This window comes from Euphorbia lathyris, chromosome 6 (genome assembly GCF_963576675.1).
Source record: "Euphorbia lathyris chromosome 6, ddEupLath1.1, whole genome shotgun sequence".
NCBI lineage: Eukaryota > Viridiplantae > Streptophyta > Magnoliopsida > Malpighiales > Euphorbiaceae > Euphorbia > Euphorbia lathyris.
Genome location: NC_088915.1, coordinates 72,087,671 through 72,104,642, shown reverse-complemented (window position 1 = coordinate 72,104,642; position 16,972 = coordinate 72,087,671). Strand labels below are relative to the sequence as shown.

At 38.1% G+C, this 16,972-nt stretch overlaps 1 protein-coding gene across 4 annotated transcripts; it reads left to right on the top strand.

The window, feature by feature from the left end:
• The first annotated feature begins 3,100 nt into the window (after positions 1 to 3,100).
• Positions 3,101 to 13,862, top strand: LOC136233131 (copper-transporting ATPase PAA1, chloroplastic-like). 4 transcript variants are annotated; one of them, XM_066022711.1, is made up of 7 exons: positions 3,101 to 3,724; positions 4,687 to 4,940; positions 5,293 to 5,390; positions 12,027 to 12,205; positions 12,445 to 12,543; positions 12,635 to 12,784; positions 13,606 to 13,862. In XM_066022711.1, the coding sequence occupies exons 4-7, from the start codon at positions 12,071 to 12,073 to the stop codon at positions 13,708 to 13,710; spliced, it is 489 nt and encodes a 162-aa protein (XP_065878783.1). In that variant the 5' UTR covers positions 3,101 to 3,724; positions 4,687 to 4,940; positions 5,293 to 5,390; positions 12,027 to 12,070; the 3' UTR covers positions 13,711 to 13,862. The 4 variants fall into 4 exon arrangements, with proteins under 4 accessions (XP_065878783.1, XP_065878785.1, XP_065878784.1 ...); XM_066022713.1 differs by having other exon boundaries at positions 11,972 to 12,205; XM_066022712.1 differs by having other exon boundaries at positions 11,972 to 12,205; positions 13,286 to 13,862.
• Positions 13,863 to 16,972: the final 3,110 nt, after the last annotated feature.

Genomic DNA, 16,972 nt, shown 5'->3' with positions numbered 1-16,972 from the left:
AAATTAAACTTTATATAGTGACAAATTAGTTAAAAATGATTATCTGCATGCAGGTCGCATCACAAACAGCAGTGGTTCCAGAGTTGCAATCATTTCCATAATCTGAAGTACATGTCCCATACAGCAGTTCAACAATCCCAAAAATCACAAAATCTCTCTTCATAAAACCCTACAGCAGTTTCAGCAATTTAATCATCTCAATTCCAGCTACAAAGAAAGCCAAACCCAGAAGCTTTTGTCCCCAAAGTCCTCAGCGGAGAAGGAGAAAAAAGACCCAAATGAAGAAAATGGTCTAGACATGGAGAATCATTCATGGACTCAAACTCTGGAAGAGCTAACTATTTCAATTCAAGTTCCTCCTGCTACCAATGCTGAAGATGAACCTCAAAAGAGCCCCAAAAAGATCGTTCGCGCACAAAAAAAGAAGATAATGGGACAATTAGGAGAAGAAGCGGCGTTTCAGAATCTGTCTCAGAATGCAGAAACATCCTTGCTGTAGTTCAAGGCAATCTTCCTAGGACAGCAGAACATGGAGTGACTAACCCGAAAAGCGTTCAGGATTCCGAAACTGATTTTGCAAGACAGCAAGGGGACTCACTCATTGCTTGCCTTGGAAATATAGTGAGCATTCTTAACAAATTTCCTTGTACTGTAGTTGTTGGAAACTACTGGGAATATCACCTCCACATCCTTACTGTAAAGACAATGAGCAATAAAAAATTGAAATTATTAACACAATAACAATAAACAACACAACGACTTACTTATCGCCAAGAGCAAAGATCCCGTTTTTCTTTATAATTCCATCATCTAAAGACAAAGCTCCTTATGCATGGAAGAGCATGAAGCATATCAGTTTTGGTTTTATAGACTTGGAGGTGTGAAAAAAGGGTATAGAATAATGTCTCTCTAAGACCATGTCCATTTGCAGTTACACATGACAAATTTCCAGCCTCCATATTGATCATGTGTACTGCCAAAATTTTGGCTTTGGAAGAGCTATCTTCTTTTGTGGATCACTATGTATGAAACCTCCTGTATATGGCCTAATACAAAATATTATAGTCAAACATCTAGATATAAAAATGTAGTCTTGCCTGGAGTCTTCTGGAGAGGTAACTAGAAAACGGCCACTAATAGAAGATCCAAGGTCATGAAGGCCACCAACTCTATTTATCTTGCGTTCTTCGTAAATCTCTAAAGCCTTCACACTTTCAGAAGTGATTTTCAAAAGATTTATTGATAAAGGTTCCTTTAATTTTCAAACTACCAACTAAAAGTGATTTTCTCTTCAATAAGGACAACTTTAAGGACAACTTAAATGATAGACATAGATAAACATAAACACACATATAATCCTCTAATGCACAAATATTCATCTATAAATTCACACAAGTTGTCAAAACTCAGAAAAAAAGCGCTTCTTGAAATTAGAACTCAGATGTTCAAAATCTTAGAAAATACTCTCTCTTGATGAAAGAAAAACAGGTTGGAAAATCAGAGGATGATACAGAAAATACATTAATTAGGAGTAAAAGAGAACTGCCATATTGAAATAGTAATTTAGATCTTGAGAATTCCTGTTAAAACATAAAATCAAGAGAGAAAAAGTAGAAAGATTTACCAGAGAATTAGGGATTAATGTAGAAGATCATTTGTATGGGTTCATAACTATCAGGTGCAACAGGAGATGGATTGCATCCCATCAACAACAAAACAAGTTTCCATGGATCTTATCTCATCAGATTCAGATCCAGAGGACTTACATCGGGCTGGCCAGAAGGAGGAGTGAGTCATGGCACGGCAGAGAACACTCATCCCTCAAAAATCATAAAGTTTGAGAATTGCTTATGTAGGGTTACAAACACTTATTAATATTGAAAATCACTCTTGTCTCATTTAATTAACCTAATATTTTAAGAATTCTTGAATTGGTAATTTGGTAAGAGTATATCAAATTAGAAGAGTAACAAGTCATTTTGATATGTCAAACTTATAATATTTTAATTTTTTTTATAATTTTAATATATTTAGAACCAAATTCATTCTACATAGTTGTATAAGGGGCTTTCATACTATGTCTGTTTTAATTAAAAAAATATTTTAAGAATTTGAAAGCTTGAATTGGCAATTTGGTAAGAAGAGTGACACAACATTTTGAACTGTCAAACTTATAAAATTTAAATTTTTTATTTCACTAATTTTTGAATTCTATTTATTAATTACTAATTATTACTTTAATCTATTTAGAACCAAATTCACCACATGTAGTCCGTAAGTGGTAGTATTTATATTATGTCCTTGTGAATAAATTTTTATTAAACAATATTTTAAGAATTAAAAAAAAAACTAAATTTGAAGACTTTAACTTCTTTCAATACTTATTTATCCGAACGTTGGAAGTTTCATAAATTAACAAAATTTGATAAAGATTTGTTCACGATAGAATGAAACTTAAGTAAAAACGTTACTGAATTTTCTTAAACTTTATCATATAAATATATAGATTACAGGTAAGAATGACACCAACCATCAATATTCTATTTTCTTGTAAAAATATGATAAATCTAAATCATTATTTTTATATTAACAAAAATTGTGATTATTTCATTTCTAAATTCACTTAAATAGATGTTATTTTGGTGGTGAAGGCTTCACTGGAAAAATATAGTGGATTTCTCTAGCATGTAAGGGACGGGTGATCACGTTTATTATCCTCCTAGGGGCCAATTGTCTTGCTTCTTTTTCCTTTTCTTGCTTGCCTCCATCATCGTTTTCTGAAGAAGTCCAACTTATACCACTTTCCGCCATTTTCTCGAGCTCCACAGCTAGTTCACTACAAGAAAAACAAGTAATAATGACCAAAACTTAATGAGTGTATAATAAACCATCATTAAAAGCATTAGTATTTATAATTTTAATGATAGGAATATCTTTAGTGATCAAATATTGCATTTTTCAGTAACTTAAACAAAATTCCGCTCATTATATCATTTCCAAAATTTATGGAGGCAAAGTTCCCACCAAAATAAAACAAAAATAAGTGATAATAAATAAAAAACAAATAAAACCCTAAAAGCACATCGTTTCTCTCTCCCTATCTCATAAAGAGAAAGCCCCTTTACACAGACTACTTTCGACTCTGCTTCCGCCTCCGCCTCCGCCTCTGCCTTTGCCTCCGCCTCTGCCTTTGCCTCCGCTTCAGCCTCGAATTCATCTTATACTAGCGGTATATTATTGGTATAAGGATCTCTGGTCCACCTTCTAGGGCGGTTCTCAGACTCGTTGCGGCTGAGAGATGAAGAAACTTGCTATGCTTTTCTAACACCCTTCTTTTCTTCTTCTGTTCCTCCTTAAGCATATTTTTACCTTTCCATTATCTTAGATTTCACCCTAATCATTATTTAGCAAGACATCACATTTTCTACTGATTGTAGATTCATTTGAAATTTGGGGATTTTATGGATGATATGTGATGATCCCTGAACAGAACATGACATCCACCATCTATATCCGGGATGGATTTCCTTTTGAAATTGAGGATGCTGGTTGGGGCGTACCTCTTCCAGGGATGTCCTGAAGTGAGAGAATTCGTGTTTATGTTGATTCATTGCATGGAAATTGATAAGTTTCATCCACCAGCTCTATTTTTGTTTAGGCTTTTCTTCAGTAAAGCCGGCAATCCCCATTGTCTATATCATTCCATGAGGCTTGAAGTGGCTCTGTAAGTTCCTTCATCACAAAAAATTGTTGTCATTGAATTGTTTAATATGGAAGTCATATATGATTTTTGTGTCATTGAGCCTTTTGTTTTTTATGACCCCTGAACAGAAATTGTAACCCACCGTCTTTGTCCTGGATAGATTTTCTTTTGAAATTGAGGATGCTGGTTGGGGCGTATCTCATTGAAGGATGTCCGGAAGTGAGAGAATTCATGTTTATGTTGATTCATTGCAAGGAAATTCATAAGTTTCATCCTTGAGCCTTTTCTTTTTTTATGATCCCTGAACACAAATTGAAACTCACTGTCTTTGTCCTGGATGGATTTCCTTTTGAAATTGAGGATGCTGGTTGGGGCGTATCTCTTCGAGGGATGTCCGGAAGTGAGAGAATTCGTGTTTATGTTGATTCATTGCAAGGAAATTCATAAGTGTCATCCACAAGCTTTATATTTGTTTAGGCTTTTCTTCAGTAAAGCTGGCCATCCCCATTGTCTATATCATTCCATGAGGCTTGAAGTGGCTTTATAAGTTCCTTCATCACAAACTTTTTTTGTCATTGAATTGTTTAATATGGAAGTCATAGATGATTTGTGTGTCCTTGAGCCTTTTGTTTTTTATGATCCCTGAACAGAACTTGTAACCCACCATCTTCATCCTGGATAGATTTTCTTTTGAAATTGAGGATGCTGGTTGGGGGCATATCTCATTGAAGGATGTCCGGAAGTGAGAGAATTCGTGTTTATGTTGATTCATTGCAGGGAAATTCATAAGTTTTATCCACAAGCTTTATATTTGTTTAGGCTTTTCTTTAGTAAAGCTGGCCATGAGCATCTTATGTACTGCTTGAAGTGGCTTTATAAGTTTCTTCATCATAAAAAAATTGTTGTCGTTGCATTGTTTAATATGGAAGTCATATTTTATATGTGTGTCCTTGATCCTTTTGTTTTCAATGATCCCTGAACAGAAATTGAGACGCCTCCCTCTTATCCCGCCTGGATTTCCTTTTGAACTTTGGGATGGTGGTTGGAAGGTATATCTTCATAGGTTGTACCGAGATGAGAGGGTCTGTGTGCATCTTGTTCCAGGCTTGGGAAATTTCAATAATCCTCCACATATTGATATGACTGCCTCTGTTTTGAGAAGGGATAGTCTGCATCTGTAGTTCACAATGAGAGCTGAAGAAGGCAAGGGGATATCTATTTCCAGTGTTGGGGTCAGGTATTAAAGCCATACTTAAATTTATAGTTTCAATCAGTGGCGGAGCCAGGAATTTAGATTTGGGGGGCTAATCTTAGCCGTGGGTTATGAGACCGTTTGGAGATGTTAATAAGTAATATTCATGAACATGTCGAAGGTTTACTCTAGTTTTCCAAATTTGGCATGTGAAACCATGTTCTAAGACATCATCCATAAATAATTGCTATTCTATAGCTTGCTGTCAATAAAAGAATGATTCGGACTGATGTTGAATAAGTTTAAAGGGGATGAAAGATCAAGACTGTTAGGTATGATGGAAGTTCTTTTACTTGGAGCTTGAATCCGCGTTTTCTTTTTTATCTTGATACTGCAGGTGGCAGATGGAACATTCTTGGAGGAACCAGGGTCTGGTGCAGTAGCCTTAATTGAGAACAAGAGAGTGTCTGTTGGAACACTAGATTGGGTCCAGAGGTATTTTACATATTCTCTTCTTGCACACATATGCATGTTCCATGTAACTGTATCTTAGAGGAATTCAAATTTGTTGGCAAACACCTGATTGCTCTTGCAACACCTAAGATTTCCTGTGCTGCTTTTGAAATGCCTAGCAACATAATATCATATTGTTCTACTTTATGCTTTATATAAGTCTTTGATTATCGTATTATTTCCCCTCTGACTTGTTGGACATGTCAGCTTTAGCTTTTGGGTCATATGGGTCATATGGTTGTTGGACATGTTAAATACCTATCAGCTTTAGCTTTTGGGTCATATGGTTGTTGGACATGTTAAATACCCCACATGCTTAATTGATGAGCTATATGGCTCCTATATATGTCAGACAATCTGTTGAGAATACTCAACTTAAGAAAAGATTAACAGAAAGAGAAGAGAAAAATAACAGATAGTTCTAATTACTCAAAGAAAGTCTCAAAATACACCAAAGAAAGGATTTCCAGGAAACCCTCCTCCCTCACTAAGCTAACGCTAGGAGCCAAAATAGAGAAATCTCATGATGAAATCTCAGTACACACACCCCTGTAAATAACTACCTGGAACATTCTCCAAGGCAGTAACTAACTATTGCCAGCTCACTACATTTTACCCTTTACTGCCCATAATACCCTTGGGTCTCCTAGAGTACACTTTCCACATTTTAGGCCCATCACTAGAATGAACCAAGGTAGAAGAATTAACTTGATGATTTGTATCATTACCCCCGCCATCTATAAGAGTCTTGTCCTCAAGACGAAGACCCGGAAATTGACTTTGAATTGACAATGCATCTTCCCACGTAGCCTCTTCAAGGGGCTTATTTTTCCATTGAATTAACCATTGCACCATTGAGTCACCCTCCTGCAAAACAGATCGTGTAGCCAGAATACCTTCCGGTGCACAGTGGTCTGAAATTTCTAGCTCTAACTCCTTTGGTAAAACACTTTCTACCTCATTGGAAAGCACTGCCTTCTTAAGAAGGGAGACATGAAAAACCGGATGAATTTTCGAAGAAGGAGGCAACTCCAATTTGTAGGCCACAGGGCCAATCTGCTCCACTATCTTGAAAGGGCCGAAATATTTCGCTGCCAGCTTCTGATTGATACGTTGAGCGACTGATATTTCACGGTATGGCTTAAGCTTCAAATAAACCCACTCTCCGACACCAAAACTCACATCTCTAAGCTTCTTGTCAGCTTGTTCTTTCATACGACTTTGAGCGCGATGTAAATGAGACTTTAATTGCTTTAGTGCCTCATCCCTATCTTTCAAGTCTTGACTCGCTGCTTCCACCCGAATTTCCCCCGGAATATACTGCACGACGGAAGGAGGAGCTCGCCCATACACAATCTCAAAAGGAGACAGACCCGTAAACTCAGCCCACGGAATCCACAAAGACCAATTACGGGGCTGATCAATGGCGAAGCAACGAAGATATACTTCCAAACACCGATTGATAACTTCAGTTTGCCCATCAGATTCCGGGTGATACGAAGAACTCATATGCAATTGTGTCCCTTGAGAGCGAAAAATTTCTTGCCAAAAGTGACTGAGGAATATAGGATCTCGATCACTTAAAATAGACTTGGGCAGCCCATGGAGACGAACCACCTCCCGAACAAAAGTATCGGCAATCATACGAGCCGAATAAGGATGCTTTAAAAGAATAAAGTGGCTGTACTTAGACAGCCTGTCCACTACCACCAAAACAGCGTCAAATCCTCTCGACTTTGGCAAACCCAAGATAAAATCCATCGACACATGATCCCATATAACATCCGGAATCTCCAAGGGTTGTAAAAGACCACCTGGTGCCAAAGAACTAGCTTTACAACGTTGGCAAATATCACAAGATTGAACATAACGTTGGACCACTGCACTCATGCCTGGCCAATAAATGTTGGCTGCCAAACGACGATAGGTGCGATAATAACCCGAATGACCACCCAAAGCGGTCTTATGGAATTCATCCAATAACAGGGGAATGAATTTAGAAGTTTTGGGAATTACTAACCGCATTTTGTAATATAGGACTCTTTGACGTAATGAATATCCTGGATGACTGTTAGAATTTTGCTGTAAATCACGGACAAGAAGTTGTAACTGAGGATCTGCTTGTGCTTCCGCCACTAATTGAGCTCCTTGAACCCAAACTGGACTAGAGAGTAAAGCAGAAAACTCTCCATCTTCATCTCGACGTGATAAAGCATTTGCTGCCCGATTCTCCTTACCTGGTTTATAACATATGTCAAAATTATACCCCAGCAGCTTTGCAACCCAATTCTGCTGATCGGGAGTTGTGATGCGTTGATGGAGTAGATGACGCAAACTTTTCTGATCCGTATAGACCACAAAATGTGTACCTAATAAATATGAGCGCCAATGTTGCACTGCCAACACTAGAGCCATAATCTCCCTTTCGTAAGCGGATTTCATTAGATTACCAGGAGACAAGGCTTTACTAAAGAAGGCAATAGGATACTGATGTTGCATTAAGACAGCCCCAATTCCACGGCCTGATGCATCACACTCCACAACAAACGGAATAGAAAAATCGGGGAAGGACAATACAGGAGCTGTCACCATAGCTTTCTTTAAATTTTCAAAAGCTTCTTGAGCTACAGAAGTCCAACTGAAAGAATTCTTCCGAGTGAGATCAGTCAATGGTTTAGCTATGCTACCGTAATTGCGGATGAATTTTCGATAATACCCCGTAAGACCAAGAAATCCCCTGACGCCCTTGACTTGTTTAGGGATAGGCCAATCCTAAACTGCTTGAATCTTTGTAGGATCCATGGACACTCCCCGTCCATCAATGATATGACCCAAATATTCCATCGAAGATTTGCCAATAACACAGTTCTTCTCGTTCACCCTAAAGTGATTGTCAGCCAGAATTTGTAATGCCACAAATAAATCTTGTAAGTGTTGGGACCAAGTTGGGCTGTAAATGAGAATGTCGTCAAAGAAAACCACAATGAACCGACGAAGGAAAGGCCGAAAAATATCATTCATCACTGCCTGAAAGGTCGCCGGAGCGTTTGTGAGCCCAAAAGGCATTACGAGGTACTCGTAATGCCCATCATGTGTTCGAAAAGCTGTCCGCTCGACACTCTCCGGCTGCATACGAATCTGATTATACCCCGCCATCAAATCCAATTTAGAAAACCATTTAGCTCCTTTTAACTCATCAATTAGCTCATCCACCACCGGAATCGGATATTTGTCAGCAATTGTGGCGTTATTCAAGGCGCGATAATCAACACACATACGCCAAGATAGATCCTTCTTTTTAACCAAAATCACAGGACTGGAAAATGCACTTCTACTTGGTCGAATGAACTCCCCTAGATAACATATCAGTTACCTGCCTTTCAATCTCCTCCTTTTGTGCGTGAGGATAGCGATAAGGGCGGACACACACAGGACCTTGCCCCGGAAGCAAATTAATGGCGTGATCATAAGTGCGAGATGGAGGCAGCCCTTTAGGTTCCTGGAAAATATCTTTGAAACTGGACAATAATTGTTGTAATTGTTCACCTTCCAAGGAATTGAGAGCGCAGTGGTGTGACTCGTGGTTCGCCTCATGCATAAGGACCTGAAACGTTGAAACATTGTGTTTTTGGCTGAGTCATCCTTTCAAGGACTCGTGACCCCCAACCCGAGATGAAACTCCATTCAATTGTACCATAGTGCCTTGGTAATTGAATTTCATATACTGAAGATCCCAATGGTGGGTGACTTCCCCTAACGTCTTCAGCCACTCAATTCCGAGAACCATATCCAAATTTCCCATGTCAAACAACAAAGCATCAACAGTGAACTCCAAGGTTCCCAAAGTCATCTGCAGGGAAACACATTTTTTATTTATCAACACCCGATGCCCATCACCAAGTTTGATGTTGATACCCGAAAATTGAGTAGAAGGAATTGCCAAAGCGTGAACTAATTTACGGCTAACAAAATTATGTGTAGCCCCGCTATCAACCAACACAGTAATCGGAATATCTTTAATGGCACCCTCTAATTTCAGTGTTTTGATTCCCTGGGCAGGTTCCTCACTAGCACCCTGAAATTCTAACACCTGACATTCTCCTTCTTCTGTCAAACTTGAATCTGGTGGCAATTTTTCTTCTTCTTCCAAACACAAAATTTCTCCATCATCTGACACCAACTCATCCTCTCCCAACAAAATCACTCACAACTTCCCTTTTGGACATTTATGTGCAGGACCGTACTGTTGGCCACATCGGTAGCACAGCCCTTTACGGCGTCGTTCTTCCCACTCAGATTTGGTGAGGGATCACAATCCTCTGCTAGGGTTTGAATTTGCAGTTCGAAATCCCTTGAAATCTTCTACTCGTTTTTGCGTTTCTGGTTGATGGGAGACTGTGCGCATCGAAGAGGAATTATTTAGGGTTCGGATAGGAGATTGGGTCCCTCCTTTAAAATCAGCCCGTGGATACTGACCCGTTTTCCACTCGGGTCGGTGCGACCCAGAATATGAAGACTTAGCGTGCAACAATTCTTCCCTACGAAATCGCCCAGCCACCCCTTGTCGCTCCGATGGATTCAACATTTCCTCCACATCCTTAGCAAGATACATAGCCTCCAGACGCGTTGACGGACGATGAGGACGGACCCAGCGTTTCACCTCACTACTCAATCCTCCCAAAAAATAACCCAGAGATTGGGCTTCTGAGAGACGTGGTACCAACGACAATAGGTATTCAAATTCTTCAATGTAGTCATGAATGTCACTTGTTTGCTGCATCGTAGATAATTTCTCATAAGGATTTTGAATCTCTAAGCCACTGAAACGCTGTAGAAGTTCCCCGGTGAATTGAGCCCATGTCAAAGATTCGTAAACTTCCTTCACCACCGTGAACCAATGGTGAGCCACCCCGTCATACTAAGTTGAGCCAATCTGACTTGCATCTCTGCCGGCGTTCCGTGTATTTCGAAATATAATTCCGCCTTGGAAATCCATCCGCGTGGGTCATACCCATAAAATTCAGGAAGTTTAATTTTCTTGGCTGCTACATGAAACTCGTTGCCTCCTTGAGATTGAATGTGGGAGAAAGAAGAACCGAACGGTGGACCGGTAGGCTTATGACCCATAGGAATTTCAAAACCCCCACCAGAGGAATTGTTAAGGATTCCTGATGAAGCTCTTTCTTCTCCTGTAGCTTGTTTGCCCTGTTGCTTTACCCAGGTTGTAATGAAGGTACGAAATTCCTCTTGCTTTAGTTTATCTGCTTCCAACGATTGAATGGACTCTTTGATTGCCTTCACATCTATCTGTAACACTCCAATCTGCTCCTCATGAGAATCCAAACGTGACTGAGTTCTGGTTTCCATAGATGGAAGATCTATTCTTCCCATGAACAATCCGGCAGGTCGGACCAATGTTGAGAATACTCAACTTAAGAAAAGATTAACAGAAAGAGAAGAGAAAAATAACAGATAGTTCTAATTACTCAAAGAAAGTCTCAACAGCCAATACACCAAAGAAAGGATTTCCAGGAAACCCTCCTCCCTCACTAAGCTAACGCTACGAGCCAAAATAGAGAAATCTCATGATGAAATCTCAGTACACACACCCCCTGTAAATAACTACCTGGAACATTCTCCAAGGCAGTAACTAATTATTGCCAGCTCACTACATTTTACCCTTTACTGCCCATAATACCCTTGGGTCTCCTAGAGTACACTTTCCACATTTTAGGCCCATCACTAGAATGAACCAAGGTAGAAGAATTAACTTGATGATTTGTATCACAATCCTCCTCTTTTGAGGTTCTTTTGGGGTGAGTTAGGTCCTTGTTTGTATGGTATCAAAGCCTCTTAGACCAACTCAGTATGGGATAAGTGTCTATTTGGGAAAGCTATAGTAAAAGCTGCTCAGGCTGTCAATTTGCAAAGTCCAGAGGTACATTCAAAGCTTAAAGAATTTGACTGTCAATTTCATATTCATTTCTACTCAAATGTTAGACGTTCATGGCCCCTCAATCAGCATGTAGTTTGCATTATATTGTTGACTATGGAAAACTGGAACTGCTTTAGTTAGTTGTTTTGGTTTTTACTTAAAGGAATGAATTTTCAGCCTGCAACTTCCATTGTATTTATAAGAATCAGAAGATTGAATGGAAGCATGTGTATTGGGATCTGCAATGCTTCTAAATTTTAAATGGAAATAAAAAGATCATTATGTTTTTTAACACGATATTGAAAATTGTATTGGTAATGGTAGTGCACTGGTCTGTCTCTCATTTCTCCTGCTTACTATGTCAACTACGTTGTTAATAAGGTATCTTATTTGTTGCTATAAAAATTTGCCTGGGTTTGATTTCCTAGTGAATTAGTATAATATGATACTATAATTAAAAGAATGATAAAGAGCTACATGTATGAAATGAACCAGCCATATTTCTTAAAAAAATATTTTATGTTACTTTCTAGAAACGGCATGGTTGTTTTAAATGCGTTATTAGGTTAGGCTTGCAAGTTATGTAATCAGCTAATTCTGAATTGTTGGATGGATGCTGTATGAACAGGGTTGGAAGGCCTTCTTTGAGGAGCCAATTATGTTAATAGCTTTTGTGTTGCTAGGGAGGAATCTTGAACAAAGAGCTAAAATTAAAGCAACCGGTGACATGACAGGACTCCTAAGTATTTTACCGTCAAAAGCTCGTCTTTTGGTTCATAGTGATGCAACACATGCAGGCACCAGTGTTGAAGTTCCTAGTAGTAGTCTCTCTGTTAGAGACCAAATTGTCGTACTGCCTGGAGTAAGTAAAGGACTTTGGTTTCTTCCTATATAGCCTTTGTGCATCTTGCATTTATTCAGTTATCTGATTAACAAGCTTATTTTTTCCATAGATTCTCTCTTTTAATTCTAGCATCAATGCTAAATGTTTTATTTGTTACTACATTATTTTCCTCTTCCCAGTTTATCATGCATTGCTTCCTATGGTGAATTTTTTCAAGTTGAAGCTTGGCATGTGTATTGATTGTTCTCTTGATTTAGGACGGTGTCCCAGCAGATGGGATTGTTACAGGTGGTCGAAGCACCATTGATGAATCAAGTTTCACAGGGGAGCCGTTGCCAGTGACAAAACTACCCGGGGTATCTTCTCCAGTCACATACAACTAATTTTCACTCCACTCCATACCTTTCTGCAAATTTTCTAATCATGCTTGAATTATTCTTATGCTAGAGTCAAGTAGCAGCTGGAAGCATAAACCTTAATGGAACTCTAACAGTTGAAGTGCAGAGACCGGGTGGCGAGACTGACATCGGAGACATTGTTCGTTTGGTAGAAGAACCGCAAAGCAGAGAAGCTCCTGTGCAACGGCTAGCAGACAAGGTCTCTTTTCTCCATAGTTCTGATATTATTTTTCTGTTGTGACTATCAAAGTTTCTAGGGTGGTAGATTTTTTGTATCATTTTTTTGATTTTGCTAAGTTATTTCCACATTTCTATCTTCTAGTTGCTGTGATGCACAGGTACAATAATTGACATTATTTTACCTTAGGATCATTGATGCATAGTTGCATCATTTCTTTGCCTTTTCCTGAGATTAGGATGCTTTTCTCTTAGGCAGTGATAGGTTCCCAACCTGAACTGATATATCTAATTACATAGATTGTCACTGTCAATAAAACAATTATTTTTTACTGGAGAGTATCTGAAACAGTTTGTTTTTTGAAGTATTTAATGGCTGTATAGATATTAATGTCTTTGATATTTTAGGTTTTTATGTATAGATTATTTGTGTTCATCTTGGCAGTGTCATTCAATTATGGGCTTGTTTTCTTAATATTTCCCTCTTTCATCTTTTTTTTACTGATTATTTTTCCATTTAAAGTCTCTGATTTGGTACCCAAAGTGCAAATGAACGAGAAGAGTGTTCACATGAAAACATGTTATTAGTAGTGATGTATTCATGGAATTTACCCTGCTCGGTTCTCCTAATCCATTTCACCATGGGAATCCCATTTCACTGGCTCTGCAGCTCTCTTGCAGCGTTTTGGTATGGCACTCAGTAATATCTAATTCTCTAGTCATCTGGTGATGTTGCTTCTGCAGAAAGCTGCTCAATGTTGAGATCTTGAAATTGAAATATTGTTGGTCACCTCATTATCCGATCTGTTTGACACTGATGAATACTGATGAATATCATTGCAGGTTATTGCTTGTCCATGTGCACTCGGACTAGCTACACCTACTGCAGTGCTGGTATATACTCTCCATGCTACCCCTTTCAGGATGGATAATTACAAAAATATTTAGAGATTTTGGTCGTTCATAGCCTTCATTTTCTTCCCATTTTCCTTCCCTCTTGTGTTTTTTAATTGTTTCTCTAAAACTTTTTTTGTGGAATGCATGATTTGTGTACATTGGCATTGATTTCTATAATAGGTAATTCTATGTCTCTGCTATAAGGGGTTTTTTACAGGGTCTCAAATCTTAAAACAAGAGATCACTCATGGCTATCAAGAGGTTTTTACAGGGTTTCAGATCTTGAAATAAGTGATTATCTCATGGCTATTTGTTTGCATACTGATTCAATTTTATCAATGTTTATATAATATAGTCATATATTTACTTCTTTTTTAACCGTATTTTGGAATTATTTAAGTTATTTTAATTTATTTGAGAGTTGAATTACCTAATTTAGAGTAGCTCCCTTCAATCCAAATCAGATTTTTAATCATTATAAATAATTTTAGTAATAGGCTTTTTAATTATTATAAATATTTCTAATGAGTGGATTTTAAATCATTGTAAATATTTCTAATGAGTGTATTTTTAATTATTATAAATACTTCTAATGAGTGTATTTTTAATCATTATAAATACTTTTAATGAGTGTATTTTTTAATCATTATACATACTTTTGGTAAGGGTAAATGTCCACTCATTGTAAGTTAATAATGAGCGGAATTATTCCGCTCATTAATACTTTTAGTAAGAAGGGCTTCCTCAAGGGGAATATTCCGCTCATTAAAAACATTTAATGAGTGGAATTAGACTTTTAGTGATGGTATTACCTGTCATTAAATCCCTTTTTTCTTGTAGTGTAATTGTTAGCAATCTTTTGTTTCATGGCCTTTACTCTTGTGAAAGTGGAAGTATTTTTCGTTGCTTCGGCTGTTTTTGACTTTAGGTGGGTATTTGATTCGAATTTCATTATCCTCTATCCAAAAGAGCATTTCTTTGTAAGGGGTGTTAAAGGGATTTCATGCCCTATGCCTCTGCTCCCGAAGCCTGTTAGAGGTCGCCCACCCCTCTCTTCCTTTCCAGGACGCCTATGAGTGTTGGGGACCTTCTCTCTTCAAAGCAATGGGTTTGGCTTGTGCTCGTCCCAACGAGTGTAGTCTGTGGCTCTATTCATAAGCTCTTGGAAATCTTTTAGTCGAGCGGTGGTGATGCTTTGCTGAAGCTCCCGACTTCGGCAATTTCTCTCGAAGGCATCAATAGCTCTGCCCACATTAAATTCTTTTACCTGATCAATTGCCATGTCCTGGAACTTCTTAATCAACTGACCAAAGATTCGTTTTGAACTGGTCGATTAAGATCGAGCATGGTCTTCCCCTTCGTTACTGAGGTGATGAAATGGTCCACGAAGCATTCTGCCATCTAATTGAAGTTACGAATGGACTACATCGAGAGTTGCTCGTACCAAAAGGTCATTGGATTATTTCAAAGTAGTAGGGAAAATACGGTGTAAGACAACGCTAGTAGTCGTAGTTGCTTCCATTATTCGTCGAAAGTTTTTGACGTGGGTATCAGGGTCGCTGATTCCTCCATATTGTACAAAGGTTGCGACACAGAATCATCAAGGCATGGGTTGCTTTTGAATCTCCTTCGATAGAGGGGTTTTGGTCTTTGCTAAGTTCGTGTATCCGTCATGAAAAATGGATTTTTATGAAGATTTTTTTGTCTAGGAGGTCCAATATATCTTCTTTGCTGAGGGGTGCACCCTCTTTAACCATTGTCTACTTCGATTCAGACCTTTGGTGGTGATTGCTTTGGGTTTTGTTGGAAAACGGTGTTTGCTTCGCTCATGGAGTTTTTTTCATCCTTCGGCTCCATTCGCTTTGTATAGCGCCTGTGAGGGCTCCTCTATTTGGAATACCTTCACCTAGGTGATTGGCTTGAGGAAAAGACCATAGGGGTAGTAGAGGATTCCCTACGTGATTCTACGTCTCGATAGGGTTTTTCTCGCCCACCCTCTTTTGCTTTCTGCAATTATCACCACACATCGGCCATCTCTAACTCATACGTTGCTTTTAGGTCGTCCATCTCTTTTTGCATGTATGCTAAATTCTGGGCGATCCTACTTCCTCTGCCAGGAGCTAGTATTGAGGGTCTAATGGGGACTGGGGCCCTGCATGCTGATCAACTTCTTGATCGTTGTTCCAGTGGATCTCCAAGTGAGCTCGACTAGATTGAGCCATTGTTGAATATTCTGATAGATGGTGGATAATCGAAGTATATATTCACCACACTAATGATAATTTGTTACATGAACTCTGTCACGTGCCAAGACGATGTTGATGATCAAACATCGTGTTGGTTCCTACAAGATAATATGCATGCTAGACGGGGCAAATTAGAGACTAACTATTTGGGATAAAGGCCAAATTTGAGCCTAACTATTGGGTGAACTGCAAATTTAACTCTAACATACGAAATGATGTTTTTTAATTATCTTGTCGGACCTTCCAAATATCAATTAAGTCAAGTCTCCCACAAACATGTTAACACAATTTTTTTATAAGGTGTCTAAATTTTGGGTAAATTACAAAACTAGGTCAAATGGGAGGCCCATTTACATATTTAACTCATTTACTCAACCTACTATATATCTAAACTAATTTTGTGTGACTTTCCCATATAATATATTGCATCAATTTTTCATTGTAAATATATTAATTAAATTTAAAAAACTAAAAATATAAGTTTTCATTTATATAATTAAGGATAATTTTATATTTTAATATGTAAAAGTACATGGAGGGACTAAAAAGTTGATCAAGAAAAACTCAAGGACCTTAAAATAGGGTAAACTACACCAATGGTACCTAAACTTTACCTAGTTTACATTTTGGTACCTAAATTACATTTTGTCCCAAAAATATACCTGAAGTAATGATGACCAGACAATTTAGTATATTTTACCGGTTAATGGCCGGTCAATGCGAGTTTCATGAGTTAATTATATCAATGGTACCTGAACTTTATCATAATTCACACTTCGGTACCTAGATTTTATTTTATCCTAAAGAGATAATACAAGTAAAGGTGACTGAAAAATTTAGTTCATTTGATCGGTTACCGGGTAACGTGAACTAAACATTGGAACTCACCATACACTCAATTAACAATGACAATATTGTAATTTTATGTTAATTGAGTGTATGATGAGTCTCAATTTTTAATTTAAAATGGTCAAACTCACGTCGGTCAAATGTACAAAAATGTTGAGTCATTTTTACTTTAGGTGTATTTTTTGGACAAAATGAAATCTAGGTACCAAAGTGTGAAT

Excerpts from the sequence above, each read along its gene's own strand:
- LOC136233131 (XM_066022714.1), top strand. The coding sequence starts at position 12,002 with ATGTTAATAGCTTTTGTGTTGCTAGGGAGGAATCTTGAACAAAGAGCT. Across the intron at positions 12,206-12,444 it reads AAATTGTCGTACTGCCTGGA|GACGGTGTCCCAGCAGATGG; the intron begins GTAAGTAAAGGA and ends CTCTTGATTTAG. Across the intron at positions 12,785-13,605 it reads TGCAACGGCTAGCAGACAAG|GTTATTGCTTGTCCATGTGC; the intron begins GTCTCTTTTCTC and ends ATATCATTGCAG.